Here is a 19,037-nt window from a genome sequence, read left to right as displayed (position 1 = left end):
TAGGGGATCTTCCCAATCCAGGGATCAAACCCAGGTCTCCCACATTTGGGGCAGATTCTTTACCAGCTGAGCCACAAGAGAAGCCCAAGAATACTGGAGTGGGTAGCCTATCCCTTCTCCAGAGAATCTTCTCAACCCAGGAATCAAACCAGGGTCTCCTGCATTGCAAGCAGATTCTTTACCAACTGAGCTATCAGGGAAGAATCCTCCTGCAATGTGGGAGACCTGGGTTCAATCCCTGGGTTGGGAAGTCCCCTGGCGAAAGGAATGGTTACCCACTCCAGTATTCTGGCCTGGAGAATTCCATGGACTACAGTCCATGAGGTTGCAAAGAGTCAGACACCTGAGCGACTTTCACTTTTACCTTGGGCTTCCCTGATAGCTCAGTTGGTAAAGAATCAGCCTGCAATGAAGGAGACCCTGGTTCGATTCCTGAGTCGGGAAGATCCACTGGAGAAGCGAGAGGCTACCCACTCCAGTATACTTGGGCTTCCCTTGTGGCTCAGTGGGTAAAGAATCGCCCGCAATGCAGGAGACCTGGGTTTGATCCCTGGGTTGGGAGGATCCCTTGGAGAAGGGAAAGACTACCCACTCCAGTATTCTGGCCTGGAGAATTCCATGGACTATATATAGTCCATGGGGTCACAAAGAGTCCGATGGAACTGAACAACTTTCACATAACTAGTAATAGACTCTCAAAATATTTGAAGCAAAAATTAACAGAATTAAAGGGAGGAATAAACAGTTCTACCGGAGAAGGCAATGGCACCCCACTCCAGTACTCTTGCCTGGAAAATCCCAAGGTAGGCTGCAGTTCATGGGGTCGCTAAGGGTCGGACACGACTGAGTGGCTTCACTTTCACTTTTCACTTTCATGCATTGGAGAAGGAAATGGCAACCCACTCCAGTGTTCTTGCCTGGAGAATCCCAGGGACGGGGGAGCCTGGTGGGCTGCCATCTTTGGGGTTGCACAGAGTTGGACACGACTGAAGTGACTTAGCAGCAAACAGTTCTACGATCATAGTTAGAAAATTTAACAGCCCACATTCAATAATGAATAGAACAACCAGACAGAAGATAAATTAGAATTAGAGGACTTGAACATCACAATAAACTGAACCTAACAGATATACAGCACATTCCACTGCACAACAGCAGCACATTCTTTTCAAGTTCACATAGGACATTCTCCAATACAGACCATGTATTAGGCCACAAAACAAGTTTCAAAAGATTTTAAAAGGTCATTAAACAAAGTATCTTCCAACTACAATGGGATGAAGTTGGAAATCAGTAAGAGGGAAAACTGGAAAATTCAAAATATGTGGGTATTAAACACATTCTTAAAGAACAAATGAGTCAAAGAAGTCCTTAAAAGGGAAATTAGAATGTACCTGAAAATGAGTAATGATAAAAACATCCAAAACTTACAGGATGCAATGAAAGCAGTAATCAGAGGAATTTACAGTTGTAAATGGTTACATTAAAAAATAAGAATCTCAAAACAATATCCTAACTTTATGCCTTATGAAATAAGAATAACAACAAACTAAACTCAAAGCCAGCAAAAGGAAGGAAATAGAATGGAAATAAACCAAGAGAAAAAAAGAAATCAATGAAACCAAAAGTTGTTTCCTTGAAAAGATCAACAAAATCAACCTAGAATATAACGGGCAAATTTCCTGAAACACACAAATTATTTAAATGGATTCTCGAAAAATTAGAAAATCTCAACATACTCATAACAAGTAAAGAGATTGAGTGAGTAATCAAAAACCTCCCAAAAAGAACAGTCCTACACCAGATGGCTTCGGCAAGGAATTGTACCAAATACTTAATTAAGAATTAATAGCAGTCCTCAAACTCTTACAAAAAACTGAGGAAGAGGGAATGCTTTCTGATTTCATGAAGCCTCATTATTCTGATACCAAAGCTAACTAAATGCATCACAAAATATTATATACCAATATCTCTTATGAATATAGATGCCAAAATCCTCAACAACATATAAGGAAATCAAATTCAACAGCATATGAACAGAATTATTCCCCATGACCAAGCGGGATTTATCCCAATAATGCAAGGGTGGTTCAACATAAAATCAATCAATTAAAAATATTCCATTAATAGAACTAAGGAAGAAACTCATGATCATCTCAATTAATGTTGAAAAGTTATTTTACAAAGTACAATGCCTTTGCATAAGATCTTTCAGAAAATGTAATTATAGAGGGAATATTCCTCAACATGATACAAGTATTTGTAAAAAAAAAAAAAAAAAAAAAAAAATCCGTATCTAAATCAAATGCAATCATTTACCTATGCCTCTTAGAACAAGTCATGAACAAGTCAAGGATGCCTGATATTCAACACTGTACTGAAAGCTCTAACCAGAACTATTAGATGAAAAAATAAATAAAAGGCATCCAAATTGTAAAGAGGTAAAACTATATTTACAGGCAGCATGGTCATATACACAGAAAATCCTAAAGAATCCACAAGAAAGCCTATGGGGGTCAAAAAAAAAAAAAAAAAATCAGAAGCATTGCTGAGTACAAGACCAACACCAAAAATCAGTTGGGTTTCTACACACCAGCAACACTGTGAAAAGGAAATTAAGAAAGCAATTTCATTTATGTTATCAGAATGAATTAAATACCCTGAAAAGTGCTCCTGAAAGAAAATAAAGACCTAAGTACATGAAAAGATATTTCTTATTCAGACAGTAAGACTTAAAATTAAGATGGCAATATTACCTAAAATGATCTACAGACTCAACACAATCTCTATCAAAATTACAACAGCCTTTTTGTTAGAAATGTAAAAGCTGATTCTCAAATTCATACGGAATTTCAAGGGGCTTGCCATAACCAAAACAATCTGGATAAAATAAAGTTGAAGTCCTAATAACTTCATCACTTAGGAACTTACTACAAAGTTACAGTAGAAGAATATGTACCAGTGTAAGTACAGAGATACAGCCACATGTAATAGAGCGTACAGAAATGAATTCACACATACATGGTCAATTTTCAACAAAGGTGCCAAAAACATTCAACAGAGAAAGGAGGAACTTCTCAAAAATGGTGTTGGAAAAACGATGATGGTGGCTTAGTCACTAAGTTCTGTCCGACTCTTGTGACCCCACGGACTGTAGCCCGCCAGGCTCCTCTGTTCATGGGATTTCCCAGGCAAGAATACTGGAGTAGGTTGCCATTTCCCTCACCAGGGGATCTTCCCCACCTAGGAATGGAACCCAGGTCTCCTGCATTGTAAGGCGGATTCTTTACTGACCGAGCCACCAGGGAAAAGGACAAACTTTTCAAAAATGGCGGAAAAACGATAACCACATGTAAAATAATGAAATTGGCTACAGCAGCTGTGATGGTTACCCAATATTGTGAAGTACTTAATGCCATGAAACTTCGCACTTACAAATTATTAAAATGATAAATACTATGTATGTTTTACCACAATATCCTCGCTCCCCCATCCCCCCCCCCCAAAATGAGGAGAACCCAGTGAACCATTGAATTGGCAAGATGGAAAGTGGCTCTAGAATGGTACTGAAGTTTTCTGGTGGGCAAGACTGCGTGGACGATGCCATTCACCAACACAAGGACTATAGGAGGTAAGAAGCAGGTCTGCGGATGAACTTGAGTTCAAAGCTACCTTAACAGTGGAAAACCAATTGGACATGTCTTCTCGGCAGCTGGCCCTGGAGCAAGAGAGCTGATGCTGATGGTCAGGCGAAAGAGAGTTGTGAACAATCAGCAAGTTGTAGGTAACGGAGAATGCAAATCCCTGCGAAACACCAACATGCAAAAACCGAGGGAGGTAAACTTCCTTCCCTCCGCTTCTGGATCCCAAGAAGGCGAGTCCATACCCTAGACAGGAGGAGCTTACCGACGCTTGCAGTGCAGCTGCGCCTTTCAGGCCCACGCAGACGGCAGACGGCCGAGTCGTAGCTAGAGAGGAGCGGCTGAGAAGGAGCGAAGTGCGCGGGGCCTGAGCCCCAGGCGCTAAGAAGCCACAGCACCTGATCGTCGGCTCACGCGGGCGGAGAAGCTAGCGGGAGCCCGGGGTACCCGATCATCTCGCCCACGGCACGGAGAATCCCTCTCCTGGCCCGCCGCCCTCCCAGCCTTCCGATTGGCGGAGAGGACCATGGGACCTGGAAGTTGTCTTTGTCCGGCTAGGGCTGCCCTTCCGGTTCCGTTGGGTCCCCCTTTGGCTCGGGTTCCCTGCCCCTCCCCCTTCCCCGAGCCCCGAGGGGCCGGAGCTCCTGGCGGTGCCGGATCCTGACGGTGGCCTTCCCCCGGGTCTGTAAGTGCGGAGGCGGCCGGAGCGCCGGGTAGGGGTACAAGGTCTCTCAAAATCGAGCCCCCTTGGGGCCATGGATTGGCCGGGACCTGCACCGGGATGGGGGCCGAGGGGCTGGCCTAGGCTTGGGGGTGCTTACGGAGCCCTTGGCCCGGCCCCTGCTATGCCCCGCCCCTTTCCCTCCCCTGAGTCTGGAGTGGGGAGCCTAAGGATGCCCCCAGGGACCTCCTCCGGGGACCCCAGCCGAGGGCCAAGCAGTTGGCTTTAACCCGACTCTGGCATCTTTTAAGAAGTGCCAGTTCTCGGCCAGGGCAAGGCCTCAATGCCAGCCTGCGAGGATCACTGTGGAGTGCAGCTAGTTTACCCTTTTGCCACTGGCTACAACACCTTTTTTATATCTGGCGCCTTGTCAGGCACTGGGAATTCGTAAGACATTGTTCTAATTTTCAGGGTCAAGTTTGGGAACCAGCTAAAAACAAATGAGTGCTCCTGCGATGTACGTATCAGTCGTATATGTATGAAACGTTCAGGGGGCTGTTGCCGGGGAGGCTGAAGAGACTTTTCAGTTTTACTTGCGGATAAGGTGGAGAAGAGGTTTTGCCCTCAGAGGAACAGTTGCAATGCTGAGCAGTTGCAGTGTGTGAGCATAACTTGTGTGGGAAGAGCAGGAGAGGGTTCCAGGGCTCTTGTGCAAAGCATGAGATATGAAGCTGGGAAAGTAGATGGAAGTCCAGATAGTGAAGATTTACTCCTAAAAGAGGTGGGTACTTGTTGAAGAGTTTTGAGCAGGAGACTAGTGTGGTCAGATTTGCACTGTAGAAAATCATCTTGTTCTGGAGGTCAGCCTATAGGATAGGAATTTCTAAGAACTGATTCTGGACTCTTTAGCTAAATTCTAGATGTTCTTATTGAAGATTCTTTTGAAGGTGTAATGGGATCAGCCTAGTGAGAAGTAACGAAATCCCAAAACCAAGTTATGATAATATTATCAGAAAGAAGACAGGTATGCTGAAGGGAAGGGCTACCCTGGTAGCTCAGCTGGTAAAGAATCCACCTACAACGCAGGAGACCCCTGTTTGACTCCTGGATTGGGAAGATCCACCAGAGAAGGGATAGGCTATCTATCCAGTATTTTGGGCTTCTCTGGTGGCTCAGACAGGAAAGAATCCTCTGCATTGTGAGAGACCTGGGTTCGATCCCTGGGTTGGGAAGATTCCCTGGAAGAGGGCATGGCAGCCCACTCCAGTATTCTTGCCTGGAGAATCCCATGGACAGAGGAGCCTAGCAGGCTGCAGTCCATGGGGTTGCAAAGAGTCGGATATGACTGAGAGTGCCTAAGCACACACATGCTGTAGGAAATGCTGTAAAGACTCCATAATGAATTGGATGTTGAGGGTGAAAGAGGTATCAAAGCTGAGTCTTAGATTTCAGGCCTGTGAAATTTGAAGAATGTTAATGCCATTATCAGCAATAAAACCATAAGCATAGTGTAGATGACCAGTTCATTTTTTGGATATTTGAATTTAAGGCCTGATGGGATAGCCACATGGAACTGTCCAGTATAGAGTTGGAAAGACAAATCTGCAGCTCAGCCTAAATGCCGTGGCTTGAGGTAAAAGTTTGAATCATCTTAAAGCACAGAGGTGGAAGCCATGGAAATAGTTGGTATCAGGAAGGGGCTATTGACAATGAAGGGAATATTTGGGGAAATGGGAATAGTTAATAGTAGTTGATATAGTAGCAGAAACAGAAGTAGATAATAAAATATAATGATAAAACATAAGGATTCCAACAACCAAGAAGTCTCAGAAGTCAAGAGAGGAGAACACTGAGAAGGGTCCACTGAGACAAAGGATGCAGAGCCTCTGGAGAATGAGAAAGAAGAAAAAAAAAAGATTGCATTTCTTTATCAAGAGATCATGAGTGACTTTTTACAAAGCAATTTTAGCAGAATGATGAGGTGATAATATGTGAAATAATGGAGAGACCTCAGGTGGTTTGGTATCAAATGAGAATGAAAGAAATGCCACACGTTGAAGGACTTCACAAAGGATATTGACAGGCTGTATTATTGATCTAACATTTGGTTACAGAGCACAATTCCAGGCACTATCCTAAGTTCTTTTAAAAAGTAACTGAATTTAAAACATTAATTTACTTTTAAATTAATTTAATTTTCCGTAACAACCTATTGTTATGGAAATATTAATATTATCATGTTAAGTACTGTTATTCTTTGACAGATGGGACAACTGAAAAAACAGAAGTAATTAAGTAACTTGCCCAAGGTCATACAACTAGAAAGTGGTGGGGCAGCGTTTTGATTCTTGGAAACCCGGTTTTATCCACTGTACTAAGCAGTGATTGAACATGGGAGTCAAAAGAATGGGAAAAATTTAAGCAAAGATAGACTCTTGATTAAAAAAAATGGAGAGGCTTGGAAGAGATCCAGATTGAGAAGGTAAGTAATGGATTTATGTTTCAGTTACGGATTTATTTTTCATTTCTTTTCCCTTAGATTCTCTTCCAATATGTGCCATTTTAGGTCAGTTTCATTCATAGTTAGGTATGTCATGCTTTCATTTATTAACTTATCCAAATCAGGTCTTCTCTTTAGCTTCAGAGCCATATCAGCTAGCTAATTGATCTTCCCCTTAATGTCATGCAGGCTCCTCTGGTTAAACATTTTAAAACCTGACCCATGGTCATTTCCCCTAGCATTTCCTTGCTTATTGAATGACATTCTGTCAGACATCCAGTTTCTCAAACCAAATACCTAGGAGTCATCGTGACGTTTCATCCCTTGTTCCCTACCTTGGTTATCAAGTCCATCAGTTCTTTGAGATATCTCTGGAATCTGTTAAAATAAATCCATATTATTTCTTCTCAATTTCATATTATTCAGTTCAGTTCAGTTCAGTCGCTCAGTCGTGTCCGACTCTTTGTGACCCCATAAACCACAGCACGCCAGGCCTCCCTGTCCATCACCAACTCCCGGAGTCCACCCAAACCCATGTCCATCGAGTCAGTGATGCCATCCAACCATCTCATCCTCTGTTGTCCCCTTGTCCTCCTGCCTTCAATCTTTCCCAGCATCAGGGTCTTTTCTTTTTTTTTTTTTTCAGGGTCTTTTCAAATGAGTCAGCTCTCCGCATCAGGTGGCCAAAGTATTGGAGTTTCACCTTCAACATCAGTCCCTCCAATGAACACCAGGACTGATCTATATTATTCGGGCCCTCATTATTTCTATATTGCTCTGTTAAAATAACACTAACAGGTTTCCTTGTGTCTACATCTACTGTTCTCAGAAGTATTCTCCACAAGTTTTTATTTTTGACTTATTGAGTTTTAGCTGATGCAAGAGTTTAGATAACATGCATTTCAAATGATAGAGTAATAGCCTAGGGCAGTTATTTTTTATTAGAATGAACTGAGGTTGGTGATGGTTGGTGGTTTAGTCTCTGAGTTGTGTCCGACTTGCGACCCCATAGACTGTAGCCTACCAGGCTCCTCTGTCCATGGGATTTTCCAGGCAAGAATACTGGAATGGGTTGCCATTTCTTTCTTCAGGGGATCTCTCCCTTGCAGGAATTGAACCTGGGTCTCCTGCATTGCAGGGACATTCTTTACTGACTGAGCTACAAGGGAATCCGAATTGAGGTTAAGTTTGGTTAAAATTAGCCATGTTGTTGTTATTTAGTCACTAAGTCATGTCCAACTCTTTGCAACTCCATGAACTGCAGCATGCCAGGCTTCCCAGTCCTTCACTATTTCCCAGTTTGCTCAAGCTCACGTCCATTGATTTGATAATACTATCCAACCATTTCATCCTCTGTTGCCCTCTTCTCCTACTGCCCTCGATCTTTCCCAGCATCAGAATCCTTTGCAATGAATCATCTCTTTGTATCAGGTAGTCAAAGTATTAGAGCTTCAGTTTCAGCATCAGTCCATCCAATGAATATTCAGGGTTGATTTTGTTTAGAAATGCCTGGTTTGCTCTTGCTGTCCAAGGGACTCTCCAGCACCACAGTTCCAAAGCATCAGTGCTTCAGTGCTCAACCTTCTTTATGGTCCAACTCTTACATCCGTACTTGACGACTGGAAAAACCATGGCTTTGTCTATATGGACCTTTGTTGGCAAAATGATGTCTCTCCTTTTTAATACACTGTCTAGGTTTGTCACAGCTTTCCTTCCAAGGAGCAAGCATCTTTTGATTTCATGACTGCAGTCACTGTCAGCAGTGATTTTGGAGCCCAGGAAGATAAAATCTGTCACTGCTTCCACTTTTTCCCCTTCTATTTGCCATGAAGTGATGGGACCGGATGCCATGATCTTATTTTTTTGAATGTTGAGTTTTAAGCCAGTTTTCTAACATCACCTCTCTGGGCCAGGAGCTCAGAGGCCCAGGCCACACAGGCCCTGTTGCTTGCCTGGGCTCCTCCCCACAGCACCCTGCTGAGACGTGCATGCAAGCCAAGTTAGGCTCCCAAGTTAGGAGCACAGAAGAGCCCTGTGAACCGCTGCATCCCTGCCTGGCCAAGGAAGGACAATGTGCAGGGAGGATGGAGATTTAGGAATTTTTTAAATAGAGAGGGTAATAAAACATTGAGAAACCAAGACAGGTTTTCTGAGGAAGTCAGCCTCAAGAAAATAGCAAAAACTTAAGGACTAAGCTTTGAAGAATATACTTACCTTTTCACAATTTACAGAATCCTTAAGGAACAGATCAGCCAAAGAATGGTGGAAAACTGAGGCCAGTCGTTAAGTCACTTGCCCACTTCTGTACAACAGTTTAAGAAGAGTGAGCTAGATCTATTCAACATAAATAACCAGATTTATTCAACATAAATAACTCTTAAAAGCAATAAATGAAAAAGCCGCAAAGCAATATATATAGTTGGAAAGTAATTTTACTTTTTATTTTCTGTGGCTGGGAGTGTTATACATAGTAAAGTGGAGAGGGAAGGAGATTCATTAAGGAAGAAACTGAGAATCAACTGACTGAATGGAAGGAGGTTGAGAAAGGGGACTTTGACTTCACCTATATTCAAAAGTTCTTCCAGGAATGGTATATTTCTGTAATGTTACTTACAGATTGTATAAACATGTTGTAAGTAAAAGAGTGAGCAGTTGGAGAATGTAGTGTCATGAAAGTTACCCAAAAGAAGAAAAGGATTGAGTTTTATAGAAAGGCTGTAGTATATTACAGCCTCTTTGAAAAATGGCATATGGTGTTAATGAAAGAGGAAGAAAGATTTCGAAGTAGTTGTGCATGCTAAGTTGAAAGATAAAGGTACTTTTATGAGGTAGATGAGAAAACAGACTGAAAGTTATCCTTATCAGTAGCATTAGGGGCATTTGAGATAAGAAACGTGGATATTTTCACACTGTCCCTTGCTTGGCAGTGAACGTTGTTCAACCTAAAATATTCACTGATCCTTTTGGGTTACTCCTGTTTGAACAAAGGGAAATTTCAAATCAGCTGCAACATTGTTATGGAAATGATTATAGAAGAATTGTGTAAATATAAACAAATAAAAAGTGATTTTAAGTGAGGTTATTTCTATTTCATTGATGTTTGGTAAGGGGGTCATTTAAAACTTGCTAAGAGAAACTCAGCAGTATTCAGACTTAATCACAGTAACCCAGACAATAGTTGATAAAGACCTGAACTATGCCAATGGTAGTAAGAATATAGAGAATTTGGAAATCATTCTTTGAAAAGAATCAGCAGAATGTGGTGACCAAGTCTCTAGTCTACCTAATCAGTTCTGTACTTTCAGTTCCTAGAAGGTCTGCTATAATCTAAAATTATGTGAGTGATTTCTATGATAATAATGAATAATTGCTATTATACTTAGAAGTTAACTATAGTTGGGGAGTCTAAAAATCAAATATATTCATGATTTTTATTGTTTTATTTATAAATGGCATTAAGTTTCATCCTACAAAGATGAATACACAAAAGATAGAAAAATAATACAAAGTTAAAATAGGTGAGAAAGGTAAGACAAGGATAATACATGAATGGTTTACTATTAAAGCCCTCTAGACTTGACACAAATTTGGCTTCAATTTGTATTTTTTGTTTTTAAGCATAAGTCTTTTATTGAAGCATAACTAACTATACAAAAGCATATCAGTCATCAGGGTACAGTTGAATGGATATGAATGGAGATGACAGTTAATGATCATAAGTTAAAACTTCAGCTAGCCTAGTTCTGTCATACATGAATTTTGGCATCATGTCGCTCAGGCATAATTTCTACCTCTAACATTTAATACTTTCCACCTTTTTTAAATAAGCAAGTGACTTATGTTCACCAAGCTTGAATTTCCTCATAAGCAAAGTGGAGATGACAATAATACTTACCTCATAGAAATTTTGAAGATTAAATGGGTCAATTTGGGTATACCTGGTACTCAGCAAGGGTTCAGTAAAGATTAGGCATCCTTTTTCTTATTTTTAAATAAAATTAAACTAGTTCATATGAAACAAGTAATCCTTTTTATTTGAACCTTTTTAAACTTTTGTTTAAAATTTCATTTTATGTTGTCAAAACTATTTTTTGGAAACAAACCCTAGAAAGAAATTTTCTAGGGCACTCAAAAACAGTATTACCATAATGAAAGGCATCTCTACCGTAGCTCAATAGTAACTTCATAGGGAACATTAAGAGTTAGTTACAGTTTTTATTGAATGAGTTGTGTACAAAATAACAGTTGGTTCTTGACCTCAAATAACTAACCCTCTGATGGAAAGAGAAACTAGTGACAGGAAACAATTAACGGATGAACTCTGTGGCCTGGAAATAAGAGTTTATTAAAGAGAGACAATAGAGTGGGCTGACACATTAAGGAAAACTTCTTAAAGGAGAAATAATAATTTTTCCTCACATTCTTGGACTACAGCAGACAAATCAAGCACGTCCCTGAGATACCTGACTGCTCCTGTTGGTAAGTCGCTTGAGACTGATGAATAGGAGGTAAATGAAACTGTATTCCAACTCCTGTCTTTGGAGCTTCAAAGAACAATGATCTTTGAGGAAAGTTGCCTAAAGCAATTCGAGTACTATCCTGTTACAGATGGAAGCAATTAGTACTTATTTTTCAGTGTTAGTAGGAAAGTGCCGTTGTCGTTCAGTTGCTCAGTCTTGTCCCATTCTTTGTGACCCCATGGACTGCAGCTCGCCAGGCCTCCCTGTCCTTCACCATCTCCCGGAGCCTACTCACACTCATGTCCATTAAGTTGATGATGCCATGCAACTGTCTCATCCTCTGTTACCCCGTTGTCCTCCTGCCCTTCTGCACTCAGGGTCTTTTCCAGTGAGTCAGCTCTTCCCATCAGGTGGCCAAAGTATTGAAGCTTCAGCATCAGTCCTTCCAGTGAATACTCAGGGTTCATTTCCTTCAGGATGGACTAGTTTGATCTCCTTGCTGTTCAAGGGACTCCCTGGAGTCTTCTCCAGCACCACAGATCAAAATGCTGACCTGTCAGTAAATTCAGGACAAGCTAAACCTCTAAGAAATAGTGCCCCTTGTGTTTGGCCATTTGAACAACAGTCATTTGTATAATTTCTAGTTATGAATTGGGATATTCACCACTGCCAGATCAAATATGTCAAGCAACCATAATTGCTAAAACTGACCTGTGATGGATAATACTGTTGCGCCACTTTCTTTACTAATATATTCCCATGTCTCCAAGATTTTTCCTTTTCATCTGGTATTTACCATCTCTTCTCTGATGCTACATCTGCTTCTCTACATCCCTCCTCTCTCATCTTCATTGTGATTATAATTTATCTGTACACTCAGAGTGCCATACAAAGAAGATGCTTGTAATTTATGTATGCTGCTGCTGCTAAGTCGCTTCAGTCGTGTCCAACTCTGTGCGACCCCATAGATGGCAACCTACCAGGCTCCCCCATCCCTGGGATTCTCCAGGCAAGAACACTGGAGTGGGTTGCCATTTCCTTCTCCAAATTTATGTATAAATGTGTTTAAATATACCTGTGCCATACCAGTCCCCCTTCCTAAGTCTCACCTCTCTTTCAGTGACATTTTAATTCAGGTGAACTCCTAAGTTTAGAACCTTTGCATATTGCCTTTTTTCATGTCTCCCACAAGTTTTTTTGAAATGTCTTTTTTTTCCCCCCTTGCTCCTTGTACCCATTCGTTTGTATGCTCTCATAGCCTCAGACTTGTAATGCTTATGCAGACACTGCACTGGTCTTCCTAACAGCAAGTCTTCCTATTACTGTCAAGTGAATCTTACAGGTTCAACAAATACAAACTGAGCACCTGCTGTGTGTTTAGTACTATATGAGGTAATGGGTATACACACCAGTTTGAACAGAATAGGGTTTGCCAGTAATGTGGATGCGTTACTATTGAATTTGAAACCAAAGGAAAGAGTGTTTCACCCTAGAAGATGCAGATTCCCAGCATTAGCCCTATTGAATGGGGCAGAGATTATTCTCTCTAATGCCATGAAGCTTGCAGTTTGAAGGATATTACTGTTAGTATTTTGAGGTTACAGTTTCAGTAGAGACAACTGTTCTGATCTAAGGGGTTAGAGAAGGGCCTCAGAGGAAATAAGAGAGTCAGAATTGGCTGAGAATAGTGTTCTGGACTAAAGAAATACCTGTAGTAAGGTTTGGAGCCAGTAAAGTACTATTATGAAGTAGGCGCTGAGCATTATGAGTGAGACCTGTATTCTGCTGTCACAAGCTGGTGGTCTATGGGCCTTGTAACTCAGTGGTCTAGAACATAAAACTAAAGATTGGGCTTCAGGAGCCAGATGTCACTAGGAACTGTTGGTCGTGATTCTCAACTATGGAGTTGATGGAGATACAAAGTTCAAGGTGAACTTACTGATGTACTGAAACTGTGGAGCTACTTCTCACGGGTAGATCTTATATACCCACTGATTTCACAGAAGATTGGTATATAGACAAGGTGTTTATTTTTACTATGACTGGTGGGCTGTCATTGTAAAAATAATATGTTGACGGTGTCACATTGACATGGCTAACTCATCCTTCCCTTTAGAGTGACACGTGGGAAGCCAAGTAAGAGTATGGAATTAGAACATGGGGAGTTTCTCCAAAGAAATTGCTTTACAACAGGACAAATACGCAGTTTTTACAAAGAAACTGTCTCCATGGTTGGTTGGTTTTTGCCAATGTTTATCTTAATTATTATTAAATTTACTTGATCAGTTTATATTGGAGAGGTTAGTCTTCATCCAGGAGATGACAGGAGGTCACAGAAGGATTTTAGGCAGGGATTGGATATAAACAGATCTATGTTTTTGAAAGATGACATGAGGTGGTGTAGGAGTTGGTTTAGAGGTAATAGAAGCTGGAACCAATGGGCATTTATGAATGAATTTGAGTAGTCCAGTTGATGAGTAATGATGGATGAATGGGGATAAAGAAGAAAGCAAGCATCTAATAGGGATTAACTAGATCCACTGTACTCTTACTCAGATTCCCACCAAGTGACTCATCTGGTTTTTCTATATCAAATATTTACTTCATGTATCAACAAATGTTTCTTAAGAAAGAATTTAGGTTTGTCCAAAATGCAAAGAACAAAGACCTGTGCCTTTGACACTGTCTAAAAGTTGTCCCTTTAAACATGTGACTTTCATTTTATTGCAAAATACTTGTATGAGTAAATTCACATCAGTTTAGACAGAAGAGGGTTTACCCAGGAATGGGACAAGCAGTGCCATTACAGTAAAATTCAGAGCAAAGGAAAATAGTGTTTTGTCTTTGAAGAAGCAGGTTCACAGTATCATGCAAAATAAAATCGTTACTTCTTATTACTTTATTACTTGTTGGGATGTTTTAGGTAGTTCATGAAACCTGACAGAATTCTGATTTGAGAAGCAAAAGAATGCCCTTGGAATAACTCAAGCACTGTTCTTGTATTAAGCATCTTAAAAAGCTGAATGAATGCCAAGCTATTTCCGCTAATATAAGTCCACTCCTTTAGCTGCAATTGACATTTGATGTTGGTGAGGAGTCATTTTTAACAGCCTTCAAAAGCTGTTATACTAGCTTCCTCTTTCAAGGGAAATTTCATTCAGATACATATGAACAGGTATGACAACACAGATTTGTTTTTGGAAGGAAAATCCAGGTTTTCTTAATTGTTTGAATTTTCTTAAATTCATCCTTTTTACATTTCTGTTCTTTAGGTCTGCCAAAATGTCTGAAAGATCAGATCTCCTTCACTTCAAGTTTGAAAATTATGGAGATTCAATGTTACAAAAAATGAACAAATTAAGAGAAGAGAATAAATTTTGTGATGTTACAGTTCTCATAGATGATATTGAGGTACAGGGGCATAAAATTGTGTTTGCTGCAGGTTCCCCCTTCTTAAGAGACCAGTTTTTACTGAACGATTCGAGAGAGGTGAAAATCTCCATATTGCAGAGTTCTGAAGTGGGGAGACAATTGCTCTTATCGTGCTATAGTGGTGTGCTGGAATTCCCCGAGATGGAACTGGTCAATTACTTGACCGCTGCGAGTTTTCTTCAGATGAGTCACATTGTAGAACGGTGCACGCAGGCCTTGTGGAAGTTTATAAAGCCAAAACAGCCAATGGAAAGTAAAGAGGGATGTGAACCACAGAGTGCTTCTCCCCAGTCGAAAGAACATCAGGGAGATGCCAGAGGCTCCCCAAAGCAGGACTCACCTTGTATTCACCCATCTGAAGACAGTATGGATATAGAGGACAGTGATATTCAGATCGTTAAGGTAGAATCTATTGGGGATGTATCAGAGGTTAGAAGTAAAAAAGATCAGAACCAGTTTATTTCTTCTGAACCCACTGCTTTACATTCATCCGAGCCCCAGCACTCTCTGATAAATTCAACTGTGGAAAACAGAGTAAGTGAAATAGAGCAAAACCATCTCCACAATTATGCCCTCTCTTACACAGGCAGTGATAACATCATCATGGCCGCGAAAGATGTCTTTGGGCCTAATATTCGAGGTGTAGACAAAGGCCTGCAGTGGCATCACCAGTGCCCAAAGTGTACCAGGGTGTTTCGTCACCTGGAGAACTACGCCAACCATTTAAAAATGCACAAACTCTTTATGTGTCTACTCTGCGGCAAGACTTTTACTCAGAAAGGCAACCTTCATCGACACATGCGTGTGCATGCCGGCATTAAACCTTTCCAGTGTAAAATCTGTGGGAAAACCTTTTCTCAGAAGTGTTCCTTACAGGATCATCTTAACCTTCACAGTGGAGATAAGCCCCATAAGTGTAACTATTGTGACATGGTTTTTGCACATAAGCCAGTTTTGAGGAAGCACCTTAAACAGCTGCATGGCAAAAACAGCTTTGATAATGCCAATGAAAGAAATGTGCAAGACCTCACTGTGGACTTTGATTCTTTTGCGTGTACAACAGTCACAGACTCTAAAGGGTGTCAGCCACAGCCTGATGCGACACAGGTCCTGGATGCCGGTAAACTGGCCCAAGCTGTCCTGAACTTAAGGAACGATAGCACTTGCGTGAATTAAACAGGGCCTTTGTGCTCCTAACTAGAACTGACTACAAACATGGCAATAGTCCGAGTCTTTTTAGGAGTCATTTCACCAATTTGACTTCTCCAGATCCTCTGTGCAGGTCGTAGGGGTGAGTCAAAGCACTAACAGACCAGGCAACTTGCCACTTGGAGTGGTCTTGCCTGCCTTTTGCCCTTTCCTATGTTCTGTTTTGAATTATTTATCCTGTGATGTCTGTTTTCCTTTCCCAAGGAGTACTCCATTTGTCTACCTAACATCAACTTATGTCTTAGACTGACACTTATTTTAGACTTTCCACTGGGCACATTCTGAAGGTACCAAGAAATTAATAACATCACCTCCACTCCATCAATAGATGCTATATTAAGGGAAGCAAATAATCTTTTTCTTTGGTAGGAAATAAGCTGAGATATAAGGTGATATTGCTATCAGCCTGAATATGTGATAGAACTTCTAGTTCTATCAGAACCACTGATAATTCATCCATGTCTGATAAATGAATGAATCTACTTATCCTGGAGCTGGCTATAAAGAAGTATTTTAGATTATTCTGTACTCTTTTCAACAGTTTATGGCCCAGCTTCATGTGATTGAAGTTGACATAGACCAGAGTACAGTATTTCCATCAATACCTGCAAACAGGAATCATCATTGGGGAGCATAACCAACAAAGGGTAGTAGTTGTACAACAGTACTTATTTGGGAGGTCTTCCCCCGAAAGAAGTCAAATGCTTATAATTATTCTGTAGCTTACTTGGTGATGCTTTTGGAATCAGGATTGCTCCAGGTACACTTAAAGTGTGCTAACATATAATGGTCTCTCTTTAAAAGGGGCTATCTGGAGTCAGTCTCTAGACTTTGTTGTAGAAGTTCGTTATTGCTAAGGTGAGTTTGGCCTTCAGTTTTGTCCAGCATATTAATAGTCTTTGAATTCTCATTTCCTTGTGTACCTTAATTTCTAACGTGGATGAAAAAAGTGGGTCACAGAAGGAGCAGTCAGATTTTTGCATTTAGATGTTCCTATAATGTTACACAGTCCCACCTCATCCCCTTTGACAGATCAAATACAAAGTTGATTTTCCGTTATGGAAAAACAAAACAACTGTTTTTCCTAAGCACATGTTCAGAAATAAAATTTTGAGTCTTACTTGTTTCTGAACCATGAGTTAGATTTAGATAATAGGAGTGTTAGAGTCCATAGAGACTCTTAAGAAATCATTTAGCCTGCCTCTTGTTTTTTAAGTTGGGGTATCCAAAGCCCAAAGAGGTAGCCTGGCCAAGGTGGCCAAAGTAGACTGAGTAGGCTAAATATGAGCTAAGGTCTCCTCACTTCTCACTGTCCCTTGGCTTAAAAAGATTTAGTACATGATCAAGAACACTTCAGCAAAAAGTTCCTAGTTTGCGCTTCCCCTCTGTGCATCCTTGTGTGCTTTCTAAGACAGCCTCAATTTTGCAAACAGAACAGTCATAAAGGATTTATTTTTGTAAGGTAATTATTTTTTGGTTAGGATGAATATTACATTCTTCCTAAGCAAGCAACTGATCTGCTGGGTGTTGATTAGGAACAGAAAGGACAAGTAACAGTGTGAGAAGGATCCAAATGTGAAACTAATTTTGTCTGGAAACAGTGTTTAGTTTCCATCAGGATTTCCTGATTTTTGTTTCTGAGCTGTGAGAGTCCCATGTATAGATGAACCAAAAATTAATTTTAACTTGAGTCCTGCTAAGTCGCCTCAGTCGTGTCCGACTCTGTGCGACCCCATAGACGGCAGCCCACCAGGCTCGCCCATCCCTGGGATTCTCCAGGCAAGAATACTGGAGTGGGTTGCCATTTCCTTCTCCAATTTAACTTGAGTAGTCAGAGGGTATTCTTAAAGTTGTTATAATTTGATGCATTTACATGTGAATCTGATTTGAAGTATAATTTCTACCATTTGTTAAAAGGTTTTAAATGAGAATAAAATGGAGTGGTAAGACTAATAGGTATCTTATGCCTAATGTCACTCATTATATGATCTAATGATGCTACCTAGCATTCTGGTTTTTATATGATCCAGCCAAAGAGTACCAATTCTATGCAACAGTGAGACACTAATATGTTAACTGCTGTTTCACTCTTTTCTCTAAACATCATTTTATCACAGGGAACTTTCAAGTTGGGGTGCTTGCTTTGCGTAAATTCATGTCTTGTTAGTGGTTTGAAGACTAAAAGGCATAGCTGCAAATAAAATTGGTCTCTTTGGTTGGAGACTATTTCCGGATTCATTCAGGCATTCAGGAGACATTTATTGAACACATATTATTGTTAGGCACTATGCTAGATACTGAGAATTTGAAGATAAGATTGTTATGGTCTCTGCCCTCACAGAGCTTACAGTCTCATGTAGTCTTAGTGAGATAGGGTATCAATTTGGTTTTATCCTAGGAATAAGAAAACTGCCTTGCTTTCTTTGATCACTTAAAATCAGCCTCTTGATGGTTTTGAATGAGTAAAACTTGTAGTTCTCACCTTTTTCAATTGCAGACCACTCAAGTGGTTTACAGTCTCCCCCATTTCTTGGCTGGAGAGGTGTTCTGTTTCTGTGAGACATTTTCTTAATTTTGGTGGTACTTGACTTTTTGTTTATACATGTTTCTTAGATTATATGCAAAGTGATCAATTTACTGATATCAAATATGTTTTACAGAGGAAGATGACTTTCAAAACTAGTTGTATTCTTGTAGTGGAGGAAGATTTTTTAAAACCGTAGACATTCAGCATTTGTATTTTATGGATCCCCAGGATAACTAAAAATGAGAGGGTTCTGTTTTCTGTAGTTTGGTTTTTTAAAAAATCACCATGTCACAGTTATTTATTTATTATTTAATTTTAAAGGCAAACTCCAAACTGAAGTGGCTCTGAGGTAAATCAGATGTGGTTTTAATTTGTTTTAGTTTATTAGAAGATCTATAAATGGAGGGTGATCACCATCACTACTTCTAAAATAATGTCCTAAACAAACAACCCAGAACATTTTATTTCAGCTGGTGAATAGCTGTTCTAAATCTGTTGTATGTTAGACATACTGTGAACTACCTCTTCACTTATTATGGGGAAGTTTCCTTAATAAAAGTGTGACAATTTAAAGCTCTGGTGTCAATGGTTTATTTTCTCTTTTCCT

General features: G+C 40.3%; 2 protein-coding genes across 6 annotated transcripts in view; one reads left to right on the top strand and one right to left on the bottom strand.

Annotated features, from left to right (window-relative positions):
- The window catches only part of RABGAP1 (RAB GTPase activating protein 1), a 168,723-nt gene extending 164,572 nt beyond the window's left edge, over window positions 1–4,151 (bottom strand). Inside the window, exons 1-2 of one of the 2 annotated variants that reach the window (XM_025261634.3) lie at window positions 3,907–4,151; window positions 3,673–3,804 (exon numbers count right to left, since the gene is read on the bottom strand). The gene's annotated coding sequence lies outside the window, so the exon portion shown is untranslated. The remainder of the gene's footprint in view (window positions 1–3,672; window positions 3,805–3,906) is intronic. The other variant, XM_044926321.2, reaches the window with a different exon arrangement.
- A 33-nt stretch (window positions 4,152–4,184) lies between these two features.
- Window positions 4,185–19,003, top strand: ZBTB26 (zinc finger and BTB domain containing 26). 4 transcript variants are annotated; one of them, XM_006049842.4, is made up of 2 exons: window positions 4,185–4,326; window positions 14,535–19,003. In XM_006049842.4, exon 2 carries the CDS (start codon window positions 14,545–14,547, stop codon window positions 15,868–15,870), a length of 1,326 nt encoding a protein of 441 aa, XP_006049904.1. In that variant the 5' UTR covers window positions 4,185–4,326; window positions 14,535–14,544; the 3' UTR covers window positions 15,871–19,003. The 4 variants fall into 4 exon arrangements, with proteins under 4 accessions (XP_006049904.1, XP_006049905.1, XP_006049906.1 ...); XM_006049843.4 differs by having other exon boundaries at window positions 4,212–4,354; XM_006049844.4 differs by having other exon boundaries at window positions 4,214–4,322.
- The last annotated feature ends 34 nt before the right edge of the window (window positions 19,004–19,037 follow it).

Source organism: Bubalus bubalis, chromosome 12 (genome assembly GCF_019923935.1).
Source record: "Bubalus bubalis isolate 160015118507 breed Murrah chromosome 12, NDDB_SH_1, whole genome shotgun sequence".
Classification (NCBI taxonomy): Eukaryota; Metazoa; Chordata; class Mammalia; order Artiodactyla; family Bovidae; genus Bubalus; species Bubalus bubalis.
The sequence above is the reverse complement of the archived record's forward strand: the minus strand, read 5'-3'. Positions and strand labels throughout refer to the sequence as shown.